This window comes from Lithobates pipiens, unplaced genomic scaffold, assembly GCF_037356315.1.
Source record: "Lithobates pipiens isolate NorthernLeopardFrog02 unplaced genomic scaffold, aLitPip1_a1.2 Scaffold_25, whole genome shotgun sequence".
In the NCBI taxonomy this organism is placed as follows: Eukaryota; Metazoa; Chordata; class Amphibia; order Anura; family Ranidae; genus Lithobates; species Lithobates pipiens.
The window spans coordinates 47168985-47195557 of record NW_027507787.1 but is presented as its reverse complement, the minus strand read 5'-3'; the positions used below and the strand labels follow the sequence as shown (position 1 = coordinate 47195557).

Here is a 26573-nt window from a genome sequence, read left to right as displayed (position 1 = left end):
TGGCAATCGGTGGTGCGGTGTGTCAGTCTGACCCACCGATACACCGATCTCGGTAAAGAGCCTCTGACGCATGCTCTTTACCACGTGATCAGCCGTGTCCAATCACGGCTCATCACAATGTAAACAAGAAGAGCCGGTGATCGGCTTTTCCTCATGCACGTCTGACAGACGCGAGTAGAAGAGAGCTGATCGGTGGTGGATCCTCAAGAATATGGCCGCCATACTATGTTGTATGGCCTATGACAATATGGCGGTAAAAAAATTATAAAAATGTATGTTTGGGTACAGAGTAGCCTGACCGCACAATTGTCATTCAAATTGAGACAGGGCTGAAAGCTGAAAAATAGCTTGAGCAGGAGGGTGTCTAAGTGCCTGGTATTGAAGTGGTTAAATAGGCTATCCCCCTTCAGTCCATCATGAATGCTGCTGCCAGGCTCACCCACCTTACAAACCGCTTGGCGTCTGCTACCCCTCTTTGCCAATCCCTTCACTGGCTGCCACTCAACCAATTAAATTCAAGATACTAACCATAACCTACAAAGTAATGCATTACTTGGACCCCAGCTACATCACTAACCTGATCTCAAAGCAAATCATTCTCTTCACTCGTCCCAAGACCTCCTGCTCTCTAGCTCCCTTGTCACCTCATCTCATGCTCACCTCCAGGACTTCTGGAATGCCCTACCCCAATCTCTCCAACTATCTCCTACTTTGTCCACTTTCAGATGATCCCTGAAAACACATCTCTTCAGAGAAGCCTATCTGGCCCCAACCTAACAACTATACATTTATTTTCTCCATCAGCACATCCCCCCACAGTTATGTATCTCTTGATCCTCCCTCTTAGATTGCAAGCTCTAATGAGCAGGGCTCTCTGATTCCTATTGTATTAAAGTGTATTGCAGTTGTACTGTCTACCCTCAAGTATATAAATCATGTAGAATAATAAAAATAATAATTTACAACCACTTTAGACAGCAGAAAGGTATCACATATTTGAAGTCATCTCTTACCAAACACCCATTAATCAATACTGGAGAGGTTTGAAGTAGCCAAATAACCTGTGCAATCAGACAAAGGAGATGGTTTGGATGGCAGCAGTCAGGGACACTTTTTACAAATTAGCCTAATGGGTATTACAATAAGTATATACAATACAGTGGAAGTGTCGTTCATTCACCACATACATTACAAAGTGGTCATTTTGTCACTTCTTGTTTTGTTTAAAACCAAAATCATATAAACTGAATTTCTTAAAATTATAACTGCACTTTGCATTCAAAAGCTGTTATGTGACCAGCCTCATCCTCCACATTTAAACGATTTTCACTATGTAATGAAATGGTTAGAGTAGTGTGAGCAAAGATCGCAGGAATTTGTGTTTGCTACTGCAGAAGAAAATATTATCTCTTCTGCAACAAAGGATTCTTACCTTCCTGTTTTCAAGATTCTTTACATTGTACACTAAAGTGCACATGTTCAGCTCACTTTACAATGCCAGCATCTACCGGATGACAAGGAGAACTAACTTTTGTGCACATGCATGGGAGTTACATCATCCTGGCTCAGCCAATTAAGACAGCTGAAGATCCTGAACCCAGAAGAATACCTGGCGACGAGGTTGGTGCTGGCAAGGGAGATTGTGGACATCAAACAGCTGGAGCGAAGGTGAGCATTTGTGCACTAGGTTCACTTCCACTTAACCCTTAAAGCACAGGTGTCAAAGCTGTTGCGAAACTACAAGTGCCACGAGGCATTGCAAGGGCTAACAATTACAGGGGTCAGTAGTATGTGAGGTAGTGTACAGGTGTCAGCAGTTTGAAGAGCAGATTACAGAGGTCAGTAAAGCAGAAGACAGTGTCAGTGGGGCAGAAGATGGTGTCAGTAGGGCAGTGGACGGTGTCAGTAGGACCGAGGTGCTGGCAAGACAGGGGTTAATTGTGAGCCACCCACTTGGCTCTCTGCCTAGCATCTGCGGGGTTAAATATGTGTGCGGTCACTCAACTCAGCATACCCCTCCTCATACAGCCTGCCCTTGGAATCGTGTGTTCTTCTGTGTATATCCGAGAGATTGCCTCTGGCTTAAGTAATGACATGTCTTTGTCTCTGCTCGGCTCTTACACTGGATGCAGTTCACAATCCCACCCATCACATTGTGTACCCCTGTGCCTCTAATCTTGCCCAGCATAGTTACCTTAACTTTGTGCGCAATACTTCTGCTGCTCTTCCGCCTGCTGTGAAATTCTTCACCCTCTGCGCATGCACTGGTTCCTGAGAAGACAGAGAGGAGGTCGGGCGCCGGCGCAATGTCAGAGGGTGAAGAATTTCACAGGAGACAGGAGCAGTGCAGACCGGGGGTTGGCAAGGCAGGGACATGGTCTACCTGTCCCCTGCTGGCGATAGACAGGTAGCCCACATTCTACGGGTTGCCGACCCCTGGACTACGCAATCTCAGCCTGCATTGAGAACACAGAGAAGATTAGAGGGACAAACGGAAGGTTGGATCCACCAGGTATATTTCACTCTACACAAAACAAATGCTTTAGACCCCTTTCACACTGGGGTGCTTTTCAGGGGTTTTAGTGCCAATAATAGCACCTGTGAAGCGCCTGAAACACACAGTATTTGCACAGTGGTTTTTGAAAACTTTATTTATTTTATTTTTTTTTTAAAGTAAAGTTAGCCCAATTTTTTTGTATAATGTGAAAGATGATGTTACGCCGAGTAAATAGATACCCAGCATGTCACGCTTTAAAAGTGTGCACACTCGTGCAATGGCACCAAACTTCGGTACTTGAAAATCTCCATAGACGACGCTTTAATTTTTTTTACCGAGTACATGTTTAGGTCTTGGCTAGAATTGTTGCTTTTGCTCTAATGCACACGGCGATACCGCACAGGTGTGATTTGAACGCCATTTACATATGTGGGCACGACTTACGTATGCGTTCACTTCTGTGCGTGAGCACGTGGGGACAGGGGTGCTTAAAAAAAATTTGTATTCTTTATTTTATTTTACTTTTATTTTTACACTTTCTCTTTACACTTTTTTTTATTACTTTTATTCCTATTAAAAGGGATGTAAACATCCCTTGTAATAGGAATAGTGCGTAACAGGTCCTCTTTATGGAGAGATGTGCGATCAATAAGACCCCACATCTCCCCTCCAGGCTGGAAAGGCCGAGATAGAAAAAAACTCGCTCAGCCTTTCCAGCCACGTCTCGGTTTTGTTTACTTCCACTGGCCCGGGTTTCGTCATACGTGACGTTTTCAATGCCCCCCATTGAAAACGTCACGTATGACGAAACGCGTATGGGAGGGCACGCTGTGATATCACCACGTGTTGCGAGAGGAGGACGGGCTCTCGTTTTGCCGGCTGGCTTGTTTTTCATGTGCGATCATTCAGGTTTTATGTAAGTGTATTTCTATTTGCAATTAAACGAGTACTAAAGTTTTTTACACTATGGGAAGCTTCTTTATTTCTACATTTTGAACATGTATACCGGGTACCAATGAAAATTTCGGAGTGTCATAAGAATCCACAATATATGGATCTTTTGTCCCTGATTGGCAAAGCATTCGGTGGAGGCGGGGAGCTATCAATAGCTTGAGATCATAAACGCTCCTTATGCTTTACCATCTGGTAAGTGCATTTATTTTTCGGTGGCTGGGCACAGTAGTGATAAGGAAGTGTGGAATCACTGTGGTGCGATCGGCTCCTTTTCCTCAATAACACAAACTTTTTATGGACTTTGTGATTTGTTTCTTGCAAGTTTGTTTGGCGCAGCTCTTTTTTCTTATTTTATGTCTATGTTTATGTGTGTGTATCCCACAGTGGAGCAGCAGCCTTACATTATTTGAACATTTATTTGTTATTTTTTTTCAAAATATTTTTCTGTATTTAGTTTTTTAGATTGATTTTATATTTTCATCTAAAAAAGCATTTTTCTTATTTTAGTGAATAAGGAAAAAAAAATGTTTTTCTTTTTTTGGGTCTCAGCGCGGTTTTACTTCTTTTTGTTATCTTTTAGATATCACCACTCTAAGTCCATGTTGTCATATAACGTACCTTGGGCGGGAAGTGGGTAAGGAAGATATAAATATTCCTTGGTAAAGAAAAAGCAGAATCTCACTAAAAAAAATCTGACTTTTTGAGGTATGAGTAAGGATAAACCCAAGGATTAAGCCCAAGTATTTACAGACAGGGTGGGTAACAATGAGACCTTGGGAGGTACCTACACAAGCTTTATCTGTCCAAGTAGCCTTTTTTTAAAATTCTACCTGCATCAAAAAACTTGTATGAGTTTTTAAAAAGAGTGACGATACTGTCTAAAGAGGTTACTCCAGGTATAGGAACTAGTCCAATGTGTATGAATGTTTTTTATTGTCATAACAAGGTCCACAGAGAGATAAAGTGTAAAAATGCCTCATACACACGATCAGACAACGAAATCCTGGGATTTATTTCCGACGGATGTTGGCTCAAACTTGCATACACATGGTCGCACACATGTTGTCGGAAATTCCGATCGTCAAGAACACGCTGATGAACAACGGCACTATTAAGAGGAGGTTCAATAGCCAGTGCACCTCCCTTTGGGCTCCTTCTGCTAATCTCGTGTTTATCTTGTGTTAGTAGAAGTTTGGTGAGAGATGATTTGCGCTTTTCAGATCATTACTGCTCTTCAGTTTGTGCTTGTGGGTTTGTATCTGGTTTTCAGTGCGTGTAGTCCGTTCGTATCTGTTTTTCAGTGCGTATTTTTATATTACATATTTGATTCTCAGTGCGTTCTTGTCCGCTCGTTTCTGAATTTCAGCTTGCTCTTCTCAGGCCTTTCTGATTTTCAGTGCATTCTGTTAGTTCATTCCGACCAGCCAACTGTTTTGAAGCCATGTTGCGGGTACGTACTCATCGTAGAGTTTGTGCTGTGCAGGGGCTTGGTGTTGGGGTTCTTACTTTGACCCAAGCACAGTCCATGAACAGGGGGAGGAGGAGTTCACGGACGAAGAATTTGTTGCTCCAGTGTGACCAATTCTCACACATGCCTTTGTTGCGGGAAATCTGTGAGAATAATCCTGATGATTTCCAGAATTATCTCTGGATGATGGACACCTGCATGCGGCAAGCCATCACTCCTAAGCAGAGGCTCGTCGCCACCTTGCGGTACCTGGCGACGGGGAAAAGTCAGCAGGACATCAAGTTCTCTACAGGCATCTCCCCCCAGGCTCTGGGAATCATTATTCCAGAGACCTGTTCTGCCATCATTCAGGTCCTGCAGAAGAACTATATTAAGGTAAGATTTCTCCTTTAACATCACATTATATGTATTTATATAATTGTATTTTTTAAATAAAATTTGTATTTTAAACTGAAAAATATTTCCTTTGATTTACTGCTTGTGTTTCTTTTAGATGTCTCCTAGGTTATCCAATGGCCTTTTTTTTTGGCCATTTTCTTCAACGGTGCAAACATAATTTCTTTGATACATGAGGTGACAATCTCTTCTTCAGCTAACTATGTTGTGGGTCTGCTACACACACACACACCTTGTTTTTGTTGTTAATGTATGTAAATGCATTAATGATAAAAAATATTCATAATTTTCAGCACCACTAATTTATTTTTTTGGAGTGACAAAAATGACCTTATTGATGCAAAATTATAAAGCACTGTAGGTGTTATTTACTAAAGAAAAATCCACTTTGCACTACAAGTGCACTGAAAGTGCACTTGTATTGCAAAGTGGATTTGCCTTTAGTAAATAACCCCCATTGTCACTGTAAACACCAACTTAAGCAAAAAACTGCTATTGAGCATTGAAAGAAGAAGCCACACATTGTTGAGTAGAACATTTTTTACTCTTCTGTGCACATTCACATGTGCGTTTAGAAAAGGGTTTTTAAACAAACCAACACATTTTTGAAATACAAAAATTTTTTTTTTGAACAGTAGAAATATCCTTTTTTGTGGTAAACAGGCATGTTTTTAAAACCATAAAACAATACACAACTCAGGAACTTACACAGTTCAACTTGAATAAATTGAAGGCAATATCAGACATTATTATGTCAAAACTGTGTTGATATTGCCTTCATCAGATGAGGTGATGTCAGCCCTGTGAAAGCCAAATTTTGAAGATGCACACAAATTGTGAGTCAAAATAGTGATTTCCCTCCTGATCCCATGCCTAAGGTTAACAAGTGCTAGCTCCCATCATGGGAATCAATGGACGTGTTTCGGGGGTGCAACCCCTTCCTCTCAGCTACTTTAGTTGCGAGGAAGGGGTTGCACCCACAAACCGTGTAGATTGACATTTCGTGATGGCAGATGGCACATGTTGACACACTGTGTGCATCTTCAAAATTTGTTTTTCAACATTTTTTTTTAGAAAAGTTAGAAAAATAAAAACAATTACAAAAATTTTGGTGTGTTTTAGATTCTGCCTAAAACATAAATGATGCTTTTGAGTCTTTTTTTCACATCATTAATGTCTTCCTTGATCTTCTGTAAATCACGATTGCACACTATGATCTCCCTGATGAGGACGTGTGCACTTGTGAAATGTGTTTCTTCTACCCCAACATCCACATCACCTAAAATTAAAAAAAAACACACAATGTATTATAAATATGCAGGAAACATCAATTACCTGAAGCTGTGGTATCAGACACTGTTATGGTCACCATTTTGCCCAAATCATAAACCTCTCCTTTCTCCACATCTTGAGGTTGTGGCTTTGGGATTTTCCCTTCTTTAGGAGGTTATGGGTCCCTGATGTCCTCTGACGTCACAAGTCTTTTCTCCCCTACGTGAATAAAAAAAAAGGTATACCGTATATACTCGAGTATAGGCCGACCCGAATATAAGCCGAGGCCCCCAATTTACCCCCAAAAAAACTGGCAAACTTATTGACTCGTGTATAAGCCGAGGGTGAGACATGCCTGTCCATCCCTGTGTGTGTGTCCGTCCATCCCTGTGTGTCCGTCCATCCCTGTGTGTCCGTCCATCCCTGTGTGTCCGTCCATCCATCCCTGTGTGTGTGTGTGTCCATCCATCCATCTATTCCTGTGTGTGTGTGTGTGTCCATCCATCCATCCATCCATCCCTGTGTGTGTGTGTGTCCATCCATCCATCCATCCCTGTGTGTGTGTGTCTCCATCCATCCATCCATCCCTGTGTGTGTGTGTCTCCATCCATCCATCCCTGTGTGTGTGTGTATCCATCCATCCCTGTGTGTGTGTGTCTCCATCCATCCATCCATGTGTGTGTGTGTCCGTGTGTGTGTGTGTGTGTGTGTCCAGCCTACCTGTGTCCCGAGCCCCCGTCCCGTGCCTTGCCTCCTTGCCTCCGTCCCGTGCCGTGCCTTGCCTCCTTGCCTCCGTCCCGTGCCGTGCCTTGCCTCCGTCCCGTGTCGTGCCTTGCCTCCGTCCCGTCCCGTCCCGTGCCGTGCCTTGCCTTGCCTTGCCTCCGTCCCGTGCCTTGCCAGGATCGCCGCTCTTCGTCGGCGCCTCGGCGGCCATTCTAAAATTCAAAAGCCGCGCCTCCGCCTTCGCCTGTGATAGGCGGAACACTCAATTTCCCAGCAGCCTGTGTTCCGCCTATCACGGACATCGTCTCATCCTCGTCCGTAGTACGAGGATGAGCGGATGTCCGTGATAGGCGGAACACTGACTGCTGGGAAATTGAGTGTTCCGCCTATCACAGGCGGAGGCGGAGGCGCGGCTTTCGAATTGTAGTATGTCCGCCGTCTGTCTGCTCGATACGCTGATCGAGCAGTCAGACGGCGATGACTCGAGTATAAGCCGAGGGGGGCACTTTCAGCCTCAAAAAAGAGGCTGAAAATCTCGGCTTATACTCGAGTATATACGGTACTTAGCACACAGATATTTGAGGGCAGAAATAGGAATATGAAACATTGCTTGGAAGTGACGTACAATTGTTTGTTTTGGCAGAGTTCCAAGCTGAAGACATGATTTTTTTCCCTTACAAAAGCTGGAATACTTATCTGTTTTGGTAACGTTTCACAGATGGAGACGCCCCTTGTATCCACTGGAGCACCTGTGTGGGACACCCTAAAAAGTTTGTTCTGGTGTCCCACACTAGTGCTCCTGCGTCCAGATGTGTAAACAGCTGCTGAGTGTCCTCTCCTTACACTGAATTAAGTTTGCATTTCATTCTAGTTACAAACCCATCTAGACAACAATGTACTAAACTTCTTTGAATACAAATAGGCCTGAACAAATGTAATTAACCTGCATCTGCCAAAAACATCGTATTAGTGGGCGAACGCACAATGTTTACTACGAACGATTACTGTGCCCGCGACCTTGAAACTTGCCATTTTAAACTGTACAACAGTAAAGAAAAGCAAATGGAAATAATAGGAACACACGACAAAATACTTACTTTTTTGCAGCACTCTTGATTCTCCTGTACTGATCCTGCTCCCTCAATTTGAGGCCTGACCATCATTTCCTCAGTTGATCCTTGGATCGCCGTACCCCAAAATTCCTGTGCAGACTTTTCACAAATTTAGCCATGATCTTGGCCTCTCTCACATTTGGGTTTAGGTAAGGTCCATGCTTCCCATCATAGTCGGCCCTCTTCAAGATTTCCACCATCTCTGCAAAGGACATATTTGAGGCCTTAAATCTCCTCCGGGATCGGGACGTTTTTGGCTCCGGGCTTTCGTCGTTGTAGCTGCTGTCTTCATGCACTTGTTCTTTCTCCTCCATGTGCTCTCCCAATGCGCCAAAAGAGAAGGGGCGGGGAATATACTACAAAGAAGGTCAAGGGCGGGCGAAGTTTAACGCATGCACAGTGTATATAAAGCGGAACACGTGTGCGTCGTACATACGATCTGTGAGTGGAGGAAGGAGTAGCGGAAGCGCCGATCATTTTAATGAAGGCACAATTTTAACTTGGGGCATCAGTGGCCTATACTGCTTATAGATTGAGGCCTATATTGGGACAAGATTATGCGAGTTTAGCCTGACATTAGGGTTTGTCTTGTGATGTGTCTTGCAGATAAAATGGATCAATTCAACAATCATGATTTCCTCCCCCAATTCACTGATTTGCACAGAGAGCTGCCCTGTCTGTGCCAGACAAAACACCCCTTTTATACAAATCGACTAAAGAGGAAGGCAGCACTAGATAAATTGCTGAAATTTGTGAAGCCGCAGAACCCCATGGCAGGCCTTAACTATTTGAAGTGCAAAATTGGTGGCCTGAGGAGCACTTATAATAGGAAATGCAAGAAGGTCCAGGATTCCATGAGATCAGGAGCAGCAGCAGATGACGTTTATGTTCCCAGGCTGTGGTACTACGACAGACTGCGATTTCTCGTCAGACCAGACTGAAATCAGACCATCATTCTGAACTCTTCCTTCCACCCCAGCTGAGGCTTTCAACGTCCAACCTGGACCTTCCACCCAGGAAGAAGATGTGGAGCAGCCCAGCTTGATTCAGGTATAGCATTGTTCAACATATTTATCAAAATTGTGTGTGATTGATGAACAATAAACTAAAACTATAATTTTTGAAGGAGAGAAATCTTTCCTGGATTGCACCAATCTTCATTGATTGTTCCTTTAGTTCAATTGTGAACAGGATAAACATTTTTAGATTTTTTTTACATCTCTCTATTACCAGAAGGGTATGATCAGATAGGAAGGGGTCACTAGGAATAGCACTAAGGCCCTCTTGAATAGCAGAGATAAGTAGTTCTGTATCCATAGGTTGATTGTGTGCAGTTAAAAAAATTGACAAAAAAAAGACAACTCGCTATGCCTCTTACTAAATACCTCAGACCGTCTACATTGCAAAAATTGGTGATTTGGGGAGTATTTGTACTGTCCTGGCATTTTAAGGGCCTCAAGAAATGAGATAGGCTGTCAGTACATCAGGATTGATCAATTTTCAAATATATAAACCACAGTTTGTAGACACTATAACTTTCACACAAACCAATTAGTATGCACTTATTGGGATTTTTTTTTAACCAATGACATAGCAATATAGTTTGGCATACATTTATGAAGAAATTCAATTTGATTGGATTTGCTTTACAACAGAAAGTAGAATATTTATATCTATTTTATATAGTTGTGCTCATAAGTTTACATACCCTGCCAGAATTTATGATTTCCTGGCCATTTTTCAGAGAATATGAACGATAACACAAAAAAACTTTTTTCACTCGTGGTTAGTGTTTGGCTGAAGTCATTTATTATCAATCGACTATGCTTACTCTTTTAAATCATAATCAAAACAGAAACTACCCAAATGACCCTGATCAAAAGTTTACATACCCCAGTTCTTAAAGCGGAGGTCCACCCTAAAGTGGACCTTCCGCTCATTGGAACCCTCCCCCCCTCCGGCGCCACAATTGGCACCTTTCAGGGGGGAGGGGGTGCAGGTACCTGTACAGTACAGGTATCTGCACCCACTTCCGGCGTAGATTGTGCAGAAGGTACGCCCCTTTCCGCAGAATCTACGCCCCTTTCCAAAGGTCCCCCCGCTGCCTGCTGGGAAACACACGGATCCCAGAGACAGCGAGGACCATCCTTATTGCACAGCGCGACTCGCGCATGCGCAGTAGGGAACCGGGAAATGAAGCCGAAAGGCTCCACTTCTTGATTCCCATACCCAAGATGGCGGCGGCAGCACCCGAGAGACGATCGAGAGATCGGCTTCGGGTGCCGACATCGCGGGTGCACTGGGCGGGTAAGTGTCCCTATTTTAAAAGTCAGCAGCTGCAGTATTTGTAGCTGCTGGCTTTTTAAAAAAAAAACGGCGGACTCCCGCTTTAACCTCCCTGGCGGTATGATTCAGCCTGGATTTAGGTGCTGAAAGCGGTACTATTATTTTGCATTGAAATTTGGCATCTTATATTGTAGTCCTGTAATTCTTGGGAATAACTCTCTTAACCACTTGCCGACCGCCGCACGACGATATACGTCGGCAGAATGGCACGGGCAGGCATATGGGCGTATATATAAGTCCCTGCCTGCCCGCGGGTGGGGGGCCCGATCGGGCCCCCCCCCGGTGCCTGCGGCGGTCGGCATTTCTTCGAGAGCGATCCGGGATGAGGGGGCGGCCATTCATTCATGGCCACCCCCTCGCGATCGCTCTCGACGAATGGAAATCCCCCGTGACATCACTTCCTCTCCTGTAATGTAAACACAGGAGAGGAAGTGATGTATTCTCTCCTCCGTGTCGGTATTTTCCGTTCCGACACGGAGGAGAGCGGATCGGTGAGTTGCACCAACACTCTACACACACAGTAGAACATGCCAGGCACACTCACACCCCCCCTTTACCCCCCGATCACCCCCCCAATTACCCCTGCCCCCCAGTCACAGTGACACCAATGTCATTTTTTTTTTTTTTTTTTTTTTTTTTTGCATTGGTGTCATTTGTGACTGTAATAACTGTTAGGGCAGTTAGAGTTAGCCCCCTTTAGTTCTAATGTACCCCCCTAACCCCCCCAATAAAGGTTTAACCCCGTGATCACCCCCCGTCGCCAGTGTCACTAAGGCTGGGTTCACATTGCAGCGGTTTATGAGAACGAATGTGATTCGCACCGCACTGCAGTGCAAATCACATCCGATCTCTGTGCGATTCGAGTTCAGCCATTCGCCGCACCCGCCGCACCCGCCACACCCGCCGCACCCGCCGCAAATTCGCACGGGACCCTTTTTTTGGCCCGCAGCAGAATCGGATCGCATGGGTGTTCACACCATGCGATCCGAGTTTGCAGATCGCACTGCAATATGCGAACTGATCTGGGGGTGTCAGTAACATTTCACTGACACTCCCAGCAGTTCGCATAGGGCAGTGTGAACTGCCGCCGGGAGGCATGCGATGCGGGAACCCGCCGCGGATTCGCGGCGTTTCCGCATCGCTCCAGTGTGAACCCAGCCTAATAAGCGATCATTTTTCTGATCGCCGTATTAGTGTCACAGGTGACGCTAGTTAGGCAGGTAGGTATTTAGGTTCGCCGCAGCTTTTTATAGCGCCAGGGACCCCCATATACTACCGCATAAAGCCCCCTGATTGCCCCCTAGTTAACCCTTTCACCAGTGATCACCATATAACTGTTACAGGTGACGCTGGTTGGTTAGTTATTTTTTATAGTTTCAGGGCACCCGCCATTTATTACCTAATAAAGGTTTAACCCCCTGATCACCCGGCGGGTGTCATTTGTGACTAATAACTGTTAGGGCAGTTAGGGTTAGCCCCCTTTAGTTCTAAGGTACCCCCCTAACCCCCCCAATAAAGGTTTAACCCCGTGATCACCCCCCGTCGCCAGTGTCACTAAGGCTGGGTTCAGATTGCAGCGGTTTGAGAACGGATGTGATTCGCACCGCACTGCAGTGCAAATCACATCCGATCTCTGTGCGATTCGAGTTCAGCCATTCGCCGCACCCGCCACACCCGCCGCACCCGCCGCAAATTCGCACGGGACCCTTTTTTTGGCCCGCAGCAGAATCGGATCGCATGGGTGTTCACACCATGCGATCCGAGTTTGCAGATCGCACTGCGATATGCGAACTGATCTGGGGGTGTCAGTAACATTTCACTGACACTCCCAGCAGTTCGCATAGGGCAGTGTGAACTGCCGCCGGGAGGCATGCGATGCGGGAACCCGCCGCGCATTCGTGGCGTTCCCGCATCGCTCCAGTGTGAACCCAGCCTAATAAGCGATCGTTTTTCTGATCGCTGTATTAGTGTCACAGGTGACGCTAGTTAGGCAGGTAGGTATTTAGGTTCGCCGCAGCTTTTTATAGCGCCAGGGACCCCCATATACTACCGCATAAAGCCCCCTGATTGCCCCCTAGTTAACCCTTTCACCAGTGATCACCATATAACTGTTACAGGTGACGCTGGTTGGTTAGTTATTTTTTTATAGTTTCAGGGCACCCGCCATTTATTACCTAGTCTCACTAGTGTACCCGTAAATTTAGGGGTGTCTACTTTCCAAAATGGGGTCATTTGGGGGGGGGTTGTGCCATCTTGGCATTTTATGGCCTTCAAAACTGTAACGCCCTTAGAAAGCCTGAAGGCGGTGCTTGGTTTTCGGGGCCCCGTACGCGGCTAGGCTCCCAAAAAGTCCCACATATGTGGTATCCCCGTACTCAGGAGAAGCAGCAGAATTTATTTTGGGGTGTCATTTCACATATGCCCATGGCATGCGTGAGCAATATATCATTTAGTGACAACTTTGTGAAAAAAAAAAAAAAAGTTTGTAATTTTCCCGCAACTTGTGGCAAAATATAAAATATTCCATGGACTCAACATGCCTCTCAGCAAATAGCTTGGGGTGTCTACTTTCTAAAATGGGGTCATTTGTGGGGGTTTTGTGCCATCTTGGCATTTTATGGCCTTCAAAACTGTAATAGGTAGTGAGGAGTGAAGTCAAATATTTACGCCCTTAGAAAGCCTGAAGGCGGTGCTTGGTTTTCGGGGCCCCGTACGCGGCTAGGCTCCCAAAAAGTCCCACATATGTGGTATCCCCGTACTCAGGAGAAGCAGCAGAATTTATTTTGGGGTGTCATTTCACATATGCCCATGGCATGTGTGAGCAATATATCATTTAGTGACAACTTTGTGAAAAAAAAAAAAAAAAAAAAAAGTTTGTAATTTTCCCGCAACTTGTGGCAAAATATAAAATATTCCATGAACTCAACATGCCTCTCAGCAAATAGCTTGGGGTGTCTACTTTCTAAAATGGGGTCATTTGTGGGGGTTTTGTGCCATCTTGGCATTTTATGGCCTTCAAAACTGTAATAGGTAGTGAGAAGTGAACTCAAAAATTTACGCCCTTAGAAAGCCTGAAGGCGGTGCTTGGTTTTCGGGGCCCCGTACGCGGCTAGGCTCCCAAAAAGTCCCACATATGTGGTATCCCCGTACTCAGGAGAAGCAGCAGAATTTATTTTGGGGTGTCATTTCACATACGCCCATAGCATGTGTGAGCAATATATCATTTAGTGACAACTTTGTGTAAAAAAAAAAAAAAAATTTTTTTTTTGTCATTATTCAATCGCTTGAGGCAAAAAAATAAAATATTCAATGGGCTCAACATGCCTCTTATCAATTTCCTTAGGGGGTCTACTTTCCAAAATGGGGTCATTTGGGGGGGTTTTGTACTGCCCTGCCATTTTAGCACCTCAAGAAATGAGATAGGCAGTCGTAAACTAAAAGCTGCGTAAATTCCAGAAAACGTACCTTAGTTTGTAGATGTGACAACTTTTGCGCAAACCAATAAATATACAATTATTGACTTTTTTTTTACCAAAGACATGTGGCTGAATACATTTTGGCCTAAATGTATGACTAAAATTGAGTTTATTGGATTTTTCTAATAACAAAAAGTAGAAAATATCATTTTTTTTCAAAATTTGCGGTCTTTTTACGTTTATATCGCAAAAAATAAAAATCGCAGAGGCAATCAAATACCATCAAAAGAAAGCTCTATTTGTGGGAAGAAAAGGACGCAAATTTTGTTTGGGTACAACATTGCATGACCGCGCAATTACCAGTTAAAGCAGCGCAGTGCCAAAGTGTAAAAAGACCTCTGGTCATTTACCAGCAAAATGGTCCGGTCTGAAAGTGGTTAAATATGTTCAAACCAGAGTCTAGCAGACATCCTGGGTATGATAAGTTTATAATATAATAAAGAATAATAAAAAATATTCAATAATGTAATCAAATCCTAAAACACTGAAAAAGGGACAGTTTTTGGTTGCTATGGACAATCTCAAAATTCCAGGCAGAAAAAAACAGTATTTATAATATAAAAGTGCATGCAGGGCATTGCACAGACCACTAGCGACAAAGGGGGTGTGTAATTTTGTAATACTGTGTGTGTTTTGTGTACTTTTACTTTTTTGAATTTGCCGCCGTTCTCCGCTCCCGTGCGCCGTAACGCCGCAGGGAACGGAGCTCGGCGTCATTCGGCACTGTGAATCGAGCGGAGGACAGCGCGCTCATACAGCGCGGAAGACATCGCTGGATCCAGGGGACAAGGCAAGTAAGTCTCACTGTGTCCTCCCCTGCATCCAGCGATGTGATCCCGAGTCTGGCTCGGGGTTACCGCTCCTATCAGTAAATTCCTAACCCGAGCCAGACTCAGGATTACCGCTAGGGGGGGTTAATACAGTGTATTTCCCCCTTTAACATCAATGACAGCTTGAAGACTTTTGTGAAGTCTCTATTTGTGGATGAGGCTCTATCTTCTCAGATGGTAAAGCTGCCCATTCCTCTTGGCAAAAAGCCTGTAAATTCTTGGGCTGTCTTGCATGAACTGCACGTTTGAGATCTCCCCAGCGTGTCTCAATGATATTCAGGTCAGGAGACTGATGTGGCCACTCCCGAACCTTCACTTTATTCTGCTGTAGCCAATGACAGGTCGACTTGGCCTTGTGTTTTAGATCATTGGAATGTCCAAGTACGTCCCATGCGCAGCTTCCTGGCTGATGAATGCAAATGTTCCTCCAGTATTGTTTTTTTTTTTCCAGTAACATCAGTGATCCACTTCAGTGTTTCACAGTAGGAATGATGTACCTTTCATCATAGGCCTCGTTGACTCCTCTCCAAATGAAGCATTTCATTTCTTTACATCACAAATAATTTTCCTGGCAGTTGTGGCTGAAGTTTTATTTGGTCTACCTGGCCGTGGTTTGGTTTCAACAGAACCCCCTCATTTTCCACTTCTTGATTAGAGTTTGAACACTGCAGATTGGCATTCCCAATTTCTTAGAGATCTTTTTATATCCCTTTCCTGTTTTATACAGTTCAACTACCTTTTCCCGCAGATCCTTTGACAATCCTTTTGCTTTCCCCATGACTCAGAATCCAGAAACCTCAGTGTAGCACTGGATAAAATATGCAAGGGTCTGTCAGGAGTCCAGAAACTCATTACACACTAATTACAAGCAAACCGCTCACAGGTGAGGATGGTTACCTTTAAAAACCATTCAAATCCCTTTGTGTCAACTTGTGTGCATGTTATCAGGACAAAATCACCAGGGTATGTAAACTTTTGATCAGGGTCATTTGGGTAGTTTCTGTTGTGATTATGATTTAAAAAGAGTAAACACAGTTAATTGATAACAAATGGCTTTAACCATGAGTGAAAGAAAAGTTTGTTTTATCGTTCATATTCTGAGAAGAATGGCCAGGAAATCATAAATTCTGCCAGGGTATGTAAACTTATGAGCACAACTATATATATATATATATATATATATATATATATAAAAATAAATTTAAGAAAAGAAAAGCCTAAAAAAGAAAACAAATGCAGCCATCACATCTAAAGCCCCATACACACTATCAGATTTTCTGCTGATTTTTTCCTTCAGATTTACCAAAACCATGTGGTTGCATACACATTGAAACTCCTAAGGTTTGACTTCATATTATATGGTTTTGGTAAATATGAAGGAAAAGAAATCAGTAGAAAATCTGATAGTGTGTATGGGGCTTAAGAATTGGTACTCTGCAAGATAATAAATGTTTGCTTTTGAGGTTGATACTGTTTTAGGTTGTGAAAATTTGGGTAAAATCTAAAACATATTCACAATCTCAAGTACCTCAAACCTGGGGGCTTAGTTAATGCGAGCAAACCAGATAGGTTTGATTGTACAGTCATATACACAATGATGGGAATCTTATTGCTTACACATTAGCTGAGGAAGTGTAAATGGGTTTACATATGGTTAGATGCACTTTTCATCTGTAAGTATATAACTTAATCTCCCCTTTAAGCGTACAAATTCACCTTTAAGCATATAGCTAATTTAAACAGCTTTGACAATGCCACAAGCTCAAAGTATAGACCAAGCAAGTCACAATCAGCATGTAAAATACTAATGTCTTGAATACCATTAAAAAGGTGATATGGAAAGCATAAAAAGGACAAAGCCATATAATTACAGGCAATGAAATGTACCAGTGGTGTGCATTATAACCACAGTGTCATATCACATACCCCTATTTGTAAAAGAGCATACCGTATTTATGGCCATAAACACTTAAGGGAAATTATGTAATAGAAATCATGAGAAATTATAGCCGTTATAAAGGTCCATTATGTGAATAGATGTGATCTAGATTTGACCTGCAGGTTACACATCAGGTAAAATCTGAGATTGCAGGCTGCCAACTTCATAACTTCTAAGGGTCATCTAGAGGTTTCTTATGATCTTAAACACTGGTAAAGAGTCAATCTACCCAAAACAGATATTCCTTTTAAGATAGGCTCTAGTGGCCTGATTCATGCACTGGATTGACGCCTCACCACCCTAAATCAGCTGTGTGAGCCTGTGATCCAGTCTACTCCATGCCGTTTCAATTCTCCTACTGAATTTTCTTTAATGGAAAATACATGAATATCCTACTTGTAGACCTCCTAGTACTGGCAGAGGCAGGAAGAAAGATCTGGAAAGATAAAAGCCGCCAATCTCAACATCAGAGTCCTCCAGTGAAAAATGATGCTCATGGATACTTGCTGGCATCTGTCCAAAACTGAAATTTTTGGGTTGTATAAAGATGTGCCTTTAACCCTTTCATGACCAGAGGTCATTGATTCCTAGATGTGCAGTTCAGTTTAGCAGCATCAGTATGTGTCATATAACTCCACAATACCTATTTAATTTTTAATTCATTTTTTTAGGACATAAATACTGTATTATCTTCTTTAACCACTTCAAGATGTTAGGATGTCCATAGATGTCTTTAGGTTGAAGTGGTTTTACCAGGCTGATGTCTGCAGCTGCAGGCATCCTCCCAGTATCAAAATTTGCAGCTGGTGATTCCCTCTAAGGCCCCTCCCACCACCGCCTTTCCTGGGCTCTGTCGTCCAATCAAGAGGCACTAAACAGAGAGACAGGAACTGATGCTGCTCCTCCCTCTATGTGTTCCCAGAAACCGGAAGCAACGAGAATTTCATCACTTCCGATTTCAGTGGTGCCGTTAGTGGCCAGGAAAGCAGCCGATCAGCTTGATCTGTGTCTAATCGACTGCATTTGAGGCCAGAGGAGAGATCTGGGGTCTAAGATCTCTCCATAAAGAAGCCTTGTCACGGCCCATGCTGTAACAAGTGATGCTGTTCATTCCTTGTGATAGCAATAAAGTTATTACAAAAAAAGAGACAATGTGAAATAAAGGTTTGAAAAAATAAATAATAAAAATACATATTTTTTTGAAAGCATCCATGTCCGCCCATGCTTATGTGCAAATACAAACGCAAACGCAAGTTTCGCATGCATATGTCAAGGGTGATCGCACCACACTTGTGAGGTATTGTCACAGATGTCAGGGTGAGAGCAATAATACTAGCACCAGACCACCTGTGTATCTCTAAACTGATAACCTGTTTAAAGCGTCGCCTATGGAGAATTTTAAGTACTGTATTTTGGCGCCATTCCTCTGGCGATGGTTTGGGGGTTCTAAGTAATTTTCTAGCAAAAAAAGGAGATTTTTGCATGTATGTGAGAAGTGTCAGAAGTGGCCAGGTATTGAAGTGGTTGTAAATGATCACCTTGTAAAACAACCCACTCAGTTTGAAATAGAAATGAGGCAAAACATTTGTGTACAGATTAAATTTTTTTTATAAGTGATCACGTTTCCTCTGTTCTCAGCTGCATAAGAGCTGGGGGAGGAGAAGCAGCAGGACACTGATCTTCACAGTGAATAGCTGTGTAGAGAGGGGCGTGTCGGGATAAGTCTAATCATTAGAGGAGAGCAGGCTGAGTTCCCAGCATAGCTAGTCAACTGACCACGGTGTGCTCTTTACGCTAAACGTTTTAAGAAAAGTATTTCTATGTGCACAGTGAGTGCATACAGAGAGAAATATACCGTCAGCTTTCACAATCAGCTGTTTACAAACAAAGCCATGTGATCACTATGTCAAAGCTGATATGGAGATCACATCACTAAAAATGAAGCCAATTGATTCCTGATCGCTAGTCTGCCTGTGTTGCTGTCAGTATCAGTACAAGCACAGAATGGGCTTTTTCAAAATTGGAACATAGACTGGGGTTCCATCTGCATGCTGCATCATGCAAGGGAACGTTAAGCTACAGTTTGCAGGCACAAAACGGGTTAGGTCAAGAGAAAGCTTCCGATGTACCGATGTCGCTTTAACTGACAATTGCACGGTCGTGCGACGTGGCTCCCTAACAAAATTTACGTCCTTTTTTTCCCACAAATAGAGCTTTCTTTTGGTGGTATTTGATCACCCCTGCAGTTTTTATTTTTTGCGCTATAAATAAAAAGAGCGACAATTTTGAAAAAAAACGCATTATTTTTTACTTTTTGCTATAATAAATATCCCCCAAAAATATATTTAAAAAAAATAATTTTTCGTCAGTTTAGGCCGATACGTATTCTTCTACATATTTTTGGTAAAAAAAAAAATCACAATAAGTGATTATTGATTGGTTTGCGCAAAATTTATAGCGTTTACAAAATAGGGGATCGTTTTATGGCATTTTTATTAATAATTTTTATTTTTTACGAGTACGAGCGGTGATCAGCAATTTTTATTGTGACTGCAACATTATGGCGGACACATTGGACATTTTTGACACATTTTTGGGACCATTGTCATTTATACAGCAATCAGTGCTATACAAATGCACTGATTCCTGTGTAAATGGCACTGGCAGTAAAGGGGTTAACCAGGGGGTGGCAGTGTAGGGGTTAAGTGTGTCCTAGGGGCGTGTTATTAACTGTGGGGGGCTGGGCTGTGTGTTAGTGAACACTGATCTCTGCTCCAATCACAGGGAGTAGAGATCAGTGTCACTTGTTGCTAGGCAGAACAGGGAAATGCTGTTTACATCGGCAGCTCCCCATTCAGCCTCCCCGTGAGATTTTCGCGGGTATCCCCACGGCACCCGCGACCGGATTTACGGGGGTCCCGACCGGCACACACGTGCGTCACCGGCGGCATGCACGCGGTGGCAGGGCAGCAATTACAAATGGATGTACCTGTATGCCAATTTGCCTGCCTGTGCCATTCTCCCGACGTACATTGTCGTGCGCCGGTCGGGAAGTGGTTAATAGCAGCAAATACCACAACAAGCACAATCCATCTCCAATCCACCTGTTACATGTTCAGCTTGTTCTGATTGTTCTTAAATTCCTCATTCAAGTTTTATATGTTTTTCTAATCACACGTGAAAGTGGCTAGGTGAGCAGTGTTTGGTGCAAGTTACGAATTACTGTCTTAGTAAAATTCCGTAAAGATGATTACAAAACTAGAAATTTGCCCTCATCTCAAATTAAAGTGATTGGAGAAAAAAATGATTAACTAAAAAAAAACTCTATCCTTTACCAAGAAGTATTTAACAAAACATTTTGCAGCTAGCTTTTTACTGAAAATCCAAAAAATATACTAAATCAGAGGAAACATAATCCTGATCTTTTGCCATATCTAGAAGATAAACAAGCTAAGGACATATGCTGGTGATGATAATTGATGTGGCTAAACTGTTTTGCAGCAAGCTATAGACAAAATGACTCTTTCTTGCTCTCTCTGCCATGTATCCATCTGCCATTTCCCCTCACAAAACACGATATGCGACATATGTCTTCCTGCAATATTATTCCTTAAATATCATTTAAATCTGTTTGCTCCCATTGCATTATTTTGCCCATCAAGTACAACTCATTACATTCCAGCCCTGAGAACAGAAAATGCAATTGTTGTTTTACTCCATAATAGTGACAGCGTCTAAGTTCAATGATGACCAATTCTCAGTTAAAAGGAATGTATAGTGGTTTTGTTTGTACTATTATTTTCTTTATTATAGCCAGGACTAAAGAAAACATTTCAAACATGTTTTTCAATCGAGTAAATATAAAATATAGAATTTTAAAATGATGTTGTTTTCCAGCCAGCCAACAGGTGGAGCTCTATGATCCTTTTTTTTGTTTGTTTTCCTTTGTCTCTTTACTACCTGCAGCCAAAAGCCTCATGTTTACAGAGTTCAAGATTAAATCTAGTCAGTTTTTTTTTTTTTTGCCATCCATATCCCATTGACGAGCTTTACCTTTCGTTCCTGGCCAAAACAGGAAGTGAGAGAAAATTCCTCCAATATGAGGGAATCCCTGGTTGTCACCTGGGTCCCTAGAACAAGTGTCGCCGTTGAAAGATTTCCCCTCTTCTGGGGACAACCCAAAATGCGGGATTTTATTTAAAGTGTTACTAAACCCACAACAGTAAATTCAGTCTGTATATACAGTAAAGCATCCTGGTTATACTCACTGTGGAACCCAAGGGGTTAATTCTCTGTGTAAAAAGGCTATTTGATCCTGTCTTCTCTGATCCTCCCCTTCTTCCACTGCCCCCAATCTATCTCCTGATAAGACAGACCCTTTGGAGCCACTCTGCACATGCTCAGTTTGGTGTGTATTGCTGTATTGGGGGGGGGGGGGGCAGAGGGTGCATGTGATCAGCACAGAGCCAGTCAGCACTGTCCAGACAGAGGGTCAGGGGTCCTGCAGCCTTATAGGACAGTCAGAGCAGAATGAAAACTCCTCCTACACGTTTTAACCAGACACTAATAGAAGTCAGAAGACTGCTATATACTGCTGATGAGAAAAGGTATTTAGCAGTTTATACTGTAGTTACTAAAATAATTGCATTTCTATTTTCTGTGTACTAAGGGAGACCGGATATATGTTTATAATTCAGCGTCCTGGGTTTAGTAACACTTTAACTTTTATTCTCTATTAGAATGGTAAACAGAACAAAGAGAGGGTGACTCTCCCTAACAGGGCCACAGACAGCAATAAAAACCTGACAGGGGTTCTAATTCCTCTTTACTCTACTTTTAAGCATATATATTTCTGTAATTCAGGTGTAAAAAGTGAATCCACGTTGCTTCAAAAAACATACAAGGGAGTGAAAACTCTTTATAAACACTGTAGCTTCCAAACCTCTCCATTTTTAAATCAGGTCAGATTGCAGAGTGCTGTCTGAGGTCTGGGCAGCGTGCTTTTTTAAACAATTTGGTTAGCAGACAAGGTCCAACTCCATGGTTACTTTACTGGAGATTAGTGAAACAAAGAGAACATGTCAATGTGTCCGACTCCTGGAACATTCAATGCCAATCACCTACCCTATATAATTTCATTATAAGAAAAAATCAGGAAGATAAAAAAAAGAGATACAAATATATTAACTTGCAAACTATAATATTTAGTCATCATATAATATAAAAAAAAAATAAGATATATGGGGTAACTACTAAAACTGGAGAGTGCAAAATCTGGTGCAGCTCTGCATAGAAACCAATCAGCTTCCAGGTTTTATTGTCAAAGCCCAATTGAACAAGCTGAAATTAAAAGCTGATTGGCTACTATGCACAGTTGCACCAGATTCTGAGTGTTCAGTTTTAGTAAATCAACCCCACAGAATCATTATAAACTACCAGCAAACACTGCAGCCTCTAGATATACACATATAGACTACATGCAGTGCAGTATGTTGGGTTTTCCATTCCATACAGCAAGTACAAATAAGCAATGGCTTTTATTCCCAAGTATGGGGGAAAGAGTAATTTAACAGATGACAGTACACATGACAGGTAGATGTATCGGTTGTTATGCATTTGGTTTTATACCAGTGATACTAGTATTTAGAAGTATTAGAACTTGCACATTAATGAACTTACACATTAATGTTTTACCTTTGAGCACTTAGCCAGGACCTCTTCTTTGAACTGAAGGAACCTCTCCTGAATCTCTGGCTGATTAAGTGCAAATGACAGAAAGTGGGTGAAAGGCTGCTTCCTCCGGAATGTCTCTGCTAACAATTCAATGCGCGTCCGTGCAGAATTCACACCATTGCGATGTTGCCCAGTAATTACTGAAATAAAATGATTAGAAATTGTAAGATCACAAAATAGAATTTACGTAATGCAATTTGTGCTGTATCATCTTTGTTCATCTACCTTCTTCTGATATGCCTTTTACCCAGTTGGCCACAGCCAGATACATCTTACTTACGTTTACTACTCTATTGGCCACAATCAGAAACATCTTACTTATAAAAACTTTAAACTTGTGTCTTATTAGCTGCGCAAAGTTTGTCAGAACCCAGTACCTCCAAACAAAACTTCAACCCAACTTAAAGCAGAACTAAACCCACTGATTTAACCATTCCTAAAAACAATTACATCCTAAGCATGGCAAGAACGAGAACTGTCACAGTTGCTTGTGCTCTCAACCAAACTGTGAAGCCACCAAAAGGCTGGTGTCTTAACTAATCACATGAGCAGTACCATGGCACCTGCAGATCAAACATAGGCCAAGATGGCAGCCTTGTTGGTTGTGAAGAATAGGAGAGTTTAATTCAGCTTTAAGCTCCAGGGAATTGAGTTCATCTGAAGTCTGACAGCTAATGCATATCAACTGCCAAGCCTCAGACACTGTCCCTCTATTATCAATATTAAGCATGTACAACAGTGTAAAATTTGTATTTTACAAATACATATGTGAAAAGTGTGGCACGCATTTGTATTCAGCCCCCCAGAGTCAATACTTTGTAGAACCCCCCTTTCACTGCAATTACAGCTGCAAGTCTTTTTGGGCATGTCTCTACCAGCTTTGCACATCTAGAAAGTAACGTTTCCCCATTCAAAGGGTGTTGATAAATGAGGAGTACTCAAAATGGTCTGGTGTGGAAAGTGGGGTCCCCCAGGGTTCTGTCCTGGGACCAATCCTATTTAATTTATCCATAAATGATCTGCAGGATGGGATAAACAGCTTAATCTCAGTATTTGCAGAGGATACAAAGTTAACCACTTCCCACCCAGCCAATGCACATATACGGCCGGGTGGGAGCCGTCTACTTCTGATAGGACGTTCAGGAACGTCCTTCAGAAGGAGCGGGATCGCGTGCCCGCGCAGCGGCGTGATCCCGATGTGCTCGTGTCACCCGGACATGGCGCATCTTAGATCGGCAGGAGGGCTCTGTGATTGGCCCTCCTGATCACATGACGGCCGTGTCCAATCACGGCCATCATGTGATGTAAACAAACAGCCGGTTGCTAGGCAATCGGCTCCTCCTCTCCTCACACAGAAGTCATCGCTGAGGAGAGGAGAGCAGATCGCTGCAGCTGGCTGATGATCAGTGAGTATGAGCTGCTTTTTACAGCTTTTTACTCACTGATCATCAGTCTAGTGTGAACACACAACACACCACACAGTATAAAACACAATGTCCCCAAAACATACATGTCCCCAAATAATAAAAACACATGTCCCTAATAATAAAAACATGTCCCCCACATATGTCCCACTAAAATCACATGTCCCAATGATTATCTGCACACATATGTACGTGATCACCTGCACACATATGTACATGATCATTTGCGTACATATGTCCGTGATCACACAAACCAATTATTATACACTTAACGGAATTTTGTTTACAAAAAACATGTAGCAGAATACATTTTGGCTTAAATTTATGACAAAATTTGATTTTATTGGATTTCTTTTAAAATAGAAAAAAAGAAAATATTGTTTTTGTTTCCAAATTTCCGCTTTTTTGCGCTTATATCGCAAAAATTAAGTCGTGAATAAATAACACCAAAATAAAGCTCTATTTGTGCGAACAAAATGATAAAAATTTCATTTGGGTACAGTGTAGCATGACTGCGCAATTGTCACTGAAAGCTCTAGAGCGATGAAAGCTGAAAATTGGGCTGGGAAGGAAGGGGGCGAAAGTGTCCGGTATTGTAGTGGTTAAGCAGGGCAATACCTTCTACACAGGATGTGGAAACCTTAGAAGAAGACCTAAACAAATTAATGGGGTGGGCAATTAAATGGCAAATAAGGTTTAATATTACAGATACCATGGAGAAGCGAGTGCAGACAAAGGGAATTATAAAGAATTTGCATAGCCATTCACCCAATGAAAGTGCATGTAGGATTAATCTGTGAATAGGTTAAAAAAAACGACTGTAAATAGGCTATATCAGTGTCTTTTAAACCTTATTTCAGTCAAGGCACCCTTTAAAATTATTGACATTCTCGTGGCATCCCATTCTAAAATGTAAAAAAGTAAACTAATAGTTTTACATAATGCAGAGACATCCACACAGGTAGGAAACCCAACATTATAGTTGATTTTTTTCTTCCAAAGCAAATACCCCTTTGCACACTGGAACTGACTAGTATTCCAATCTTCCTCTTCTCCCTCAGTTTCACTCAGCTAAGGTGACCCCAGTACTAAGAGAGGAAATAGAGGGGCAAACAAGGATGCTGTGCAGGTGTCATGTCACATTCGGCTACCCATCACATTTGGCTACCCACTGGTCTGCGCATGGCGATCTGCGCTTGCGCAGAATTTTGTGGCCACACCCCTGAGTCCAGGTTCAAGCCCCACCATCCAAGTGGACATACAGTGGTGTGAAAAAGTGTTTGCCCCCTTCCTCATTTCCTGTTCCTTTGCATGTTTGTCACACTTAAGTGTTTCGGAACATCAAACCAATTTAAACAATAGTCAAGGACAACACAAGTAAACACAAAATGCAATTTGTAAATGAAGGTGTTTATTATTAAAGGTGAAAAAAAATCCAAACCATCATGGCCCTGTGTCAAAAAGTGATTGCCCCCTAAACCTAATAACTGGTTGGGCCACCCTTAGCAGCAACAACTGCAACCAAGCGTTTGCGATAACGTGCAATGAGGCTTTTACAGCGTCCTGGAGGAATTTTGGCCCACTCATCTTTGCAGACTTGTCCTAATTCAGTTACATTAGAGGGTTTTCGAGCATGAACGGCCTTTTTAAGGTCATACCACAACATCTCAATAGGATTCAGGTCAGGACTTTGGCTAGGCCACTCCAAAGTCTTCATTTTGTTTTTCTTCAGCCATTCGGTGGTGGACTTGCTGGTGTGTTTAGGATCATTGTCCTGCTGCAGAACCCAAGTTCGTTTCAGCTTGAGTACACGAACAGATGGTCGGACATTCTCCTTCAGGATCTCTTGGTAGACAGCAGAATTCATAGTTCCTTTTATCACGGCAAGTCTTCCAGGTCCTGAAGCAGCAAAACAGCCCCAGACCATCACACTACCACCACCATATTTTACTGTTGGTATTATGTTCTTTTTATGAAATGCAGTGTTCCTTCTACGCCAGATATACTTGGACACACACCTTCCAAAGAGTTCCACTTTTGTCTCATCGGTCCACAGAATGTTGTCCCAAAAGTCTTGGGGATCATCAAGATGTGTTGTGGAGAAATTGAGATGAGCTTTGATGTTCTTTTTGCTCAGCAGTGGTTTTCTCCTTGGAACTCTGCCATGCAGGCCATTTTTGCCCAGTCTTTTCCTGATGGTGGAGGCATGAACGCTGACCTTAACTGAGGCAAGTGAGGCCTGCAGTTCCTTGGACGTTGTTGTGGGGTCTTTTGGGACCTCTTGGATGAGTCGTCGCTGCGCTTTTGGGGTAATTTTGGGCGGCCGGCCACTCCTGGGAAGGTTCACCACTGTTCCATGTCTTCGCCATTTGTGGATAATGGCTCTCACTGTGGTTCGCTGGA

General features: G+C 42.7%; 1 protein-coding gene across 2 annotated transcripts in view; it reads right to left on the bottom strand.

Annotated features, from left to right (window-relative positions):
- The window catches only part of ASCC1 (activating signal cointegrator 1 complex subunit 1), a 462103-nt gene that overhangs the window by 387758 nt on the left and 47772 nt on the right, over window positions 1-26573 (bottom strand). For both annotated transcript variants that reach the window (XM_077454415.1, XM_077454414.1), the window contains exon 5: window positions 22708-22886. In XM_077454415.1, the coding sequence (XP_077310541.1) occupies window positions 22708-22886 (179 nt within the window). The remainder of the gene's footprint in view (window positions 1-22707; window positions 22887-26573) is intronic.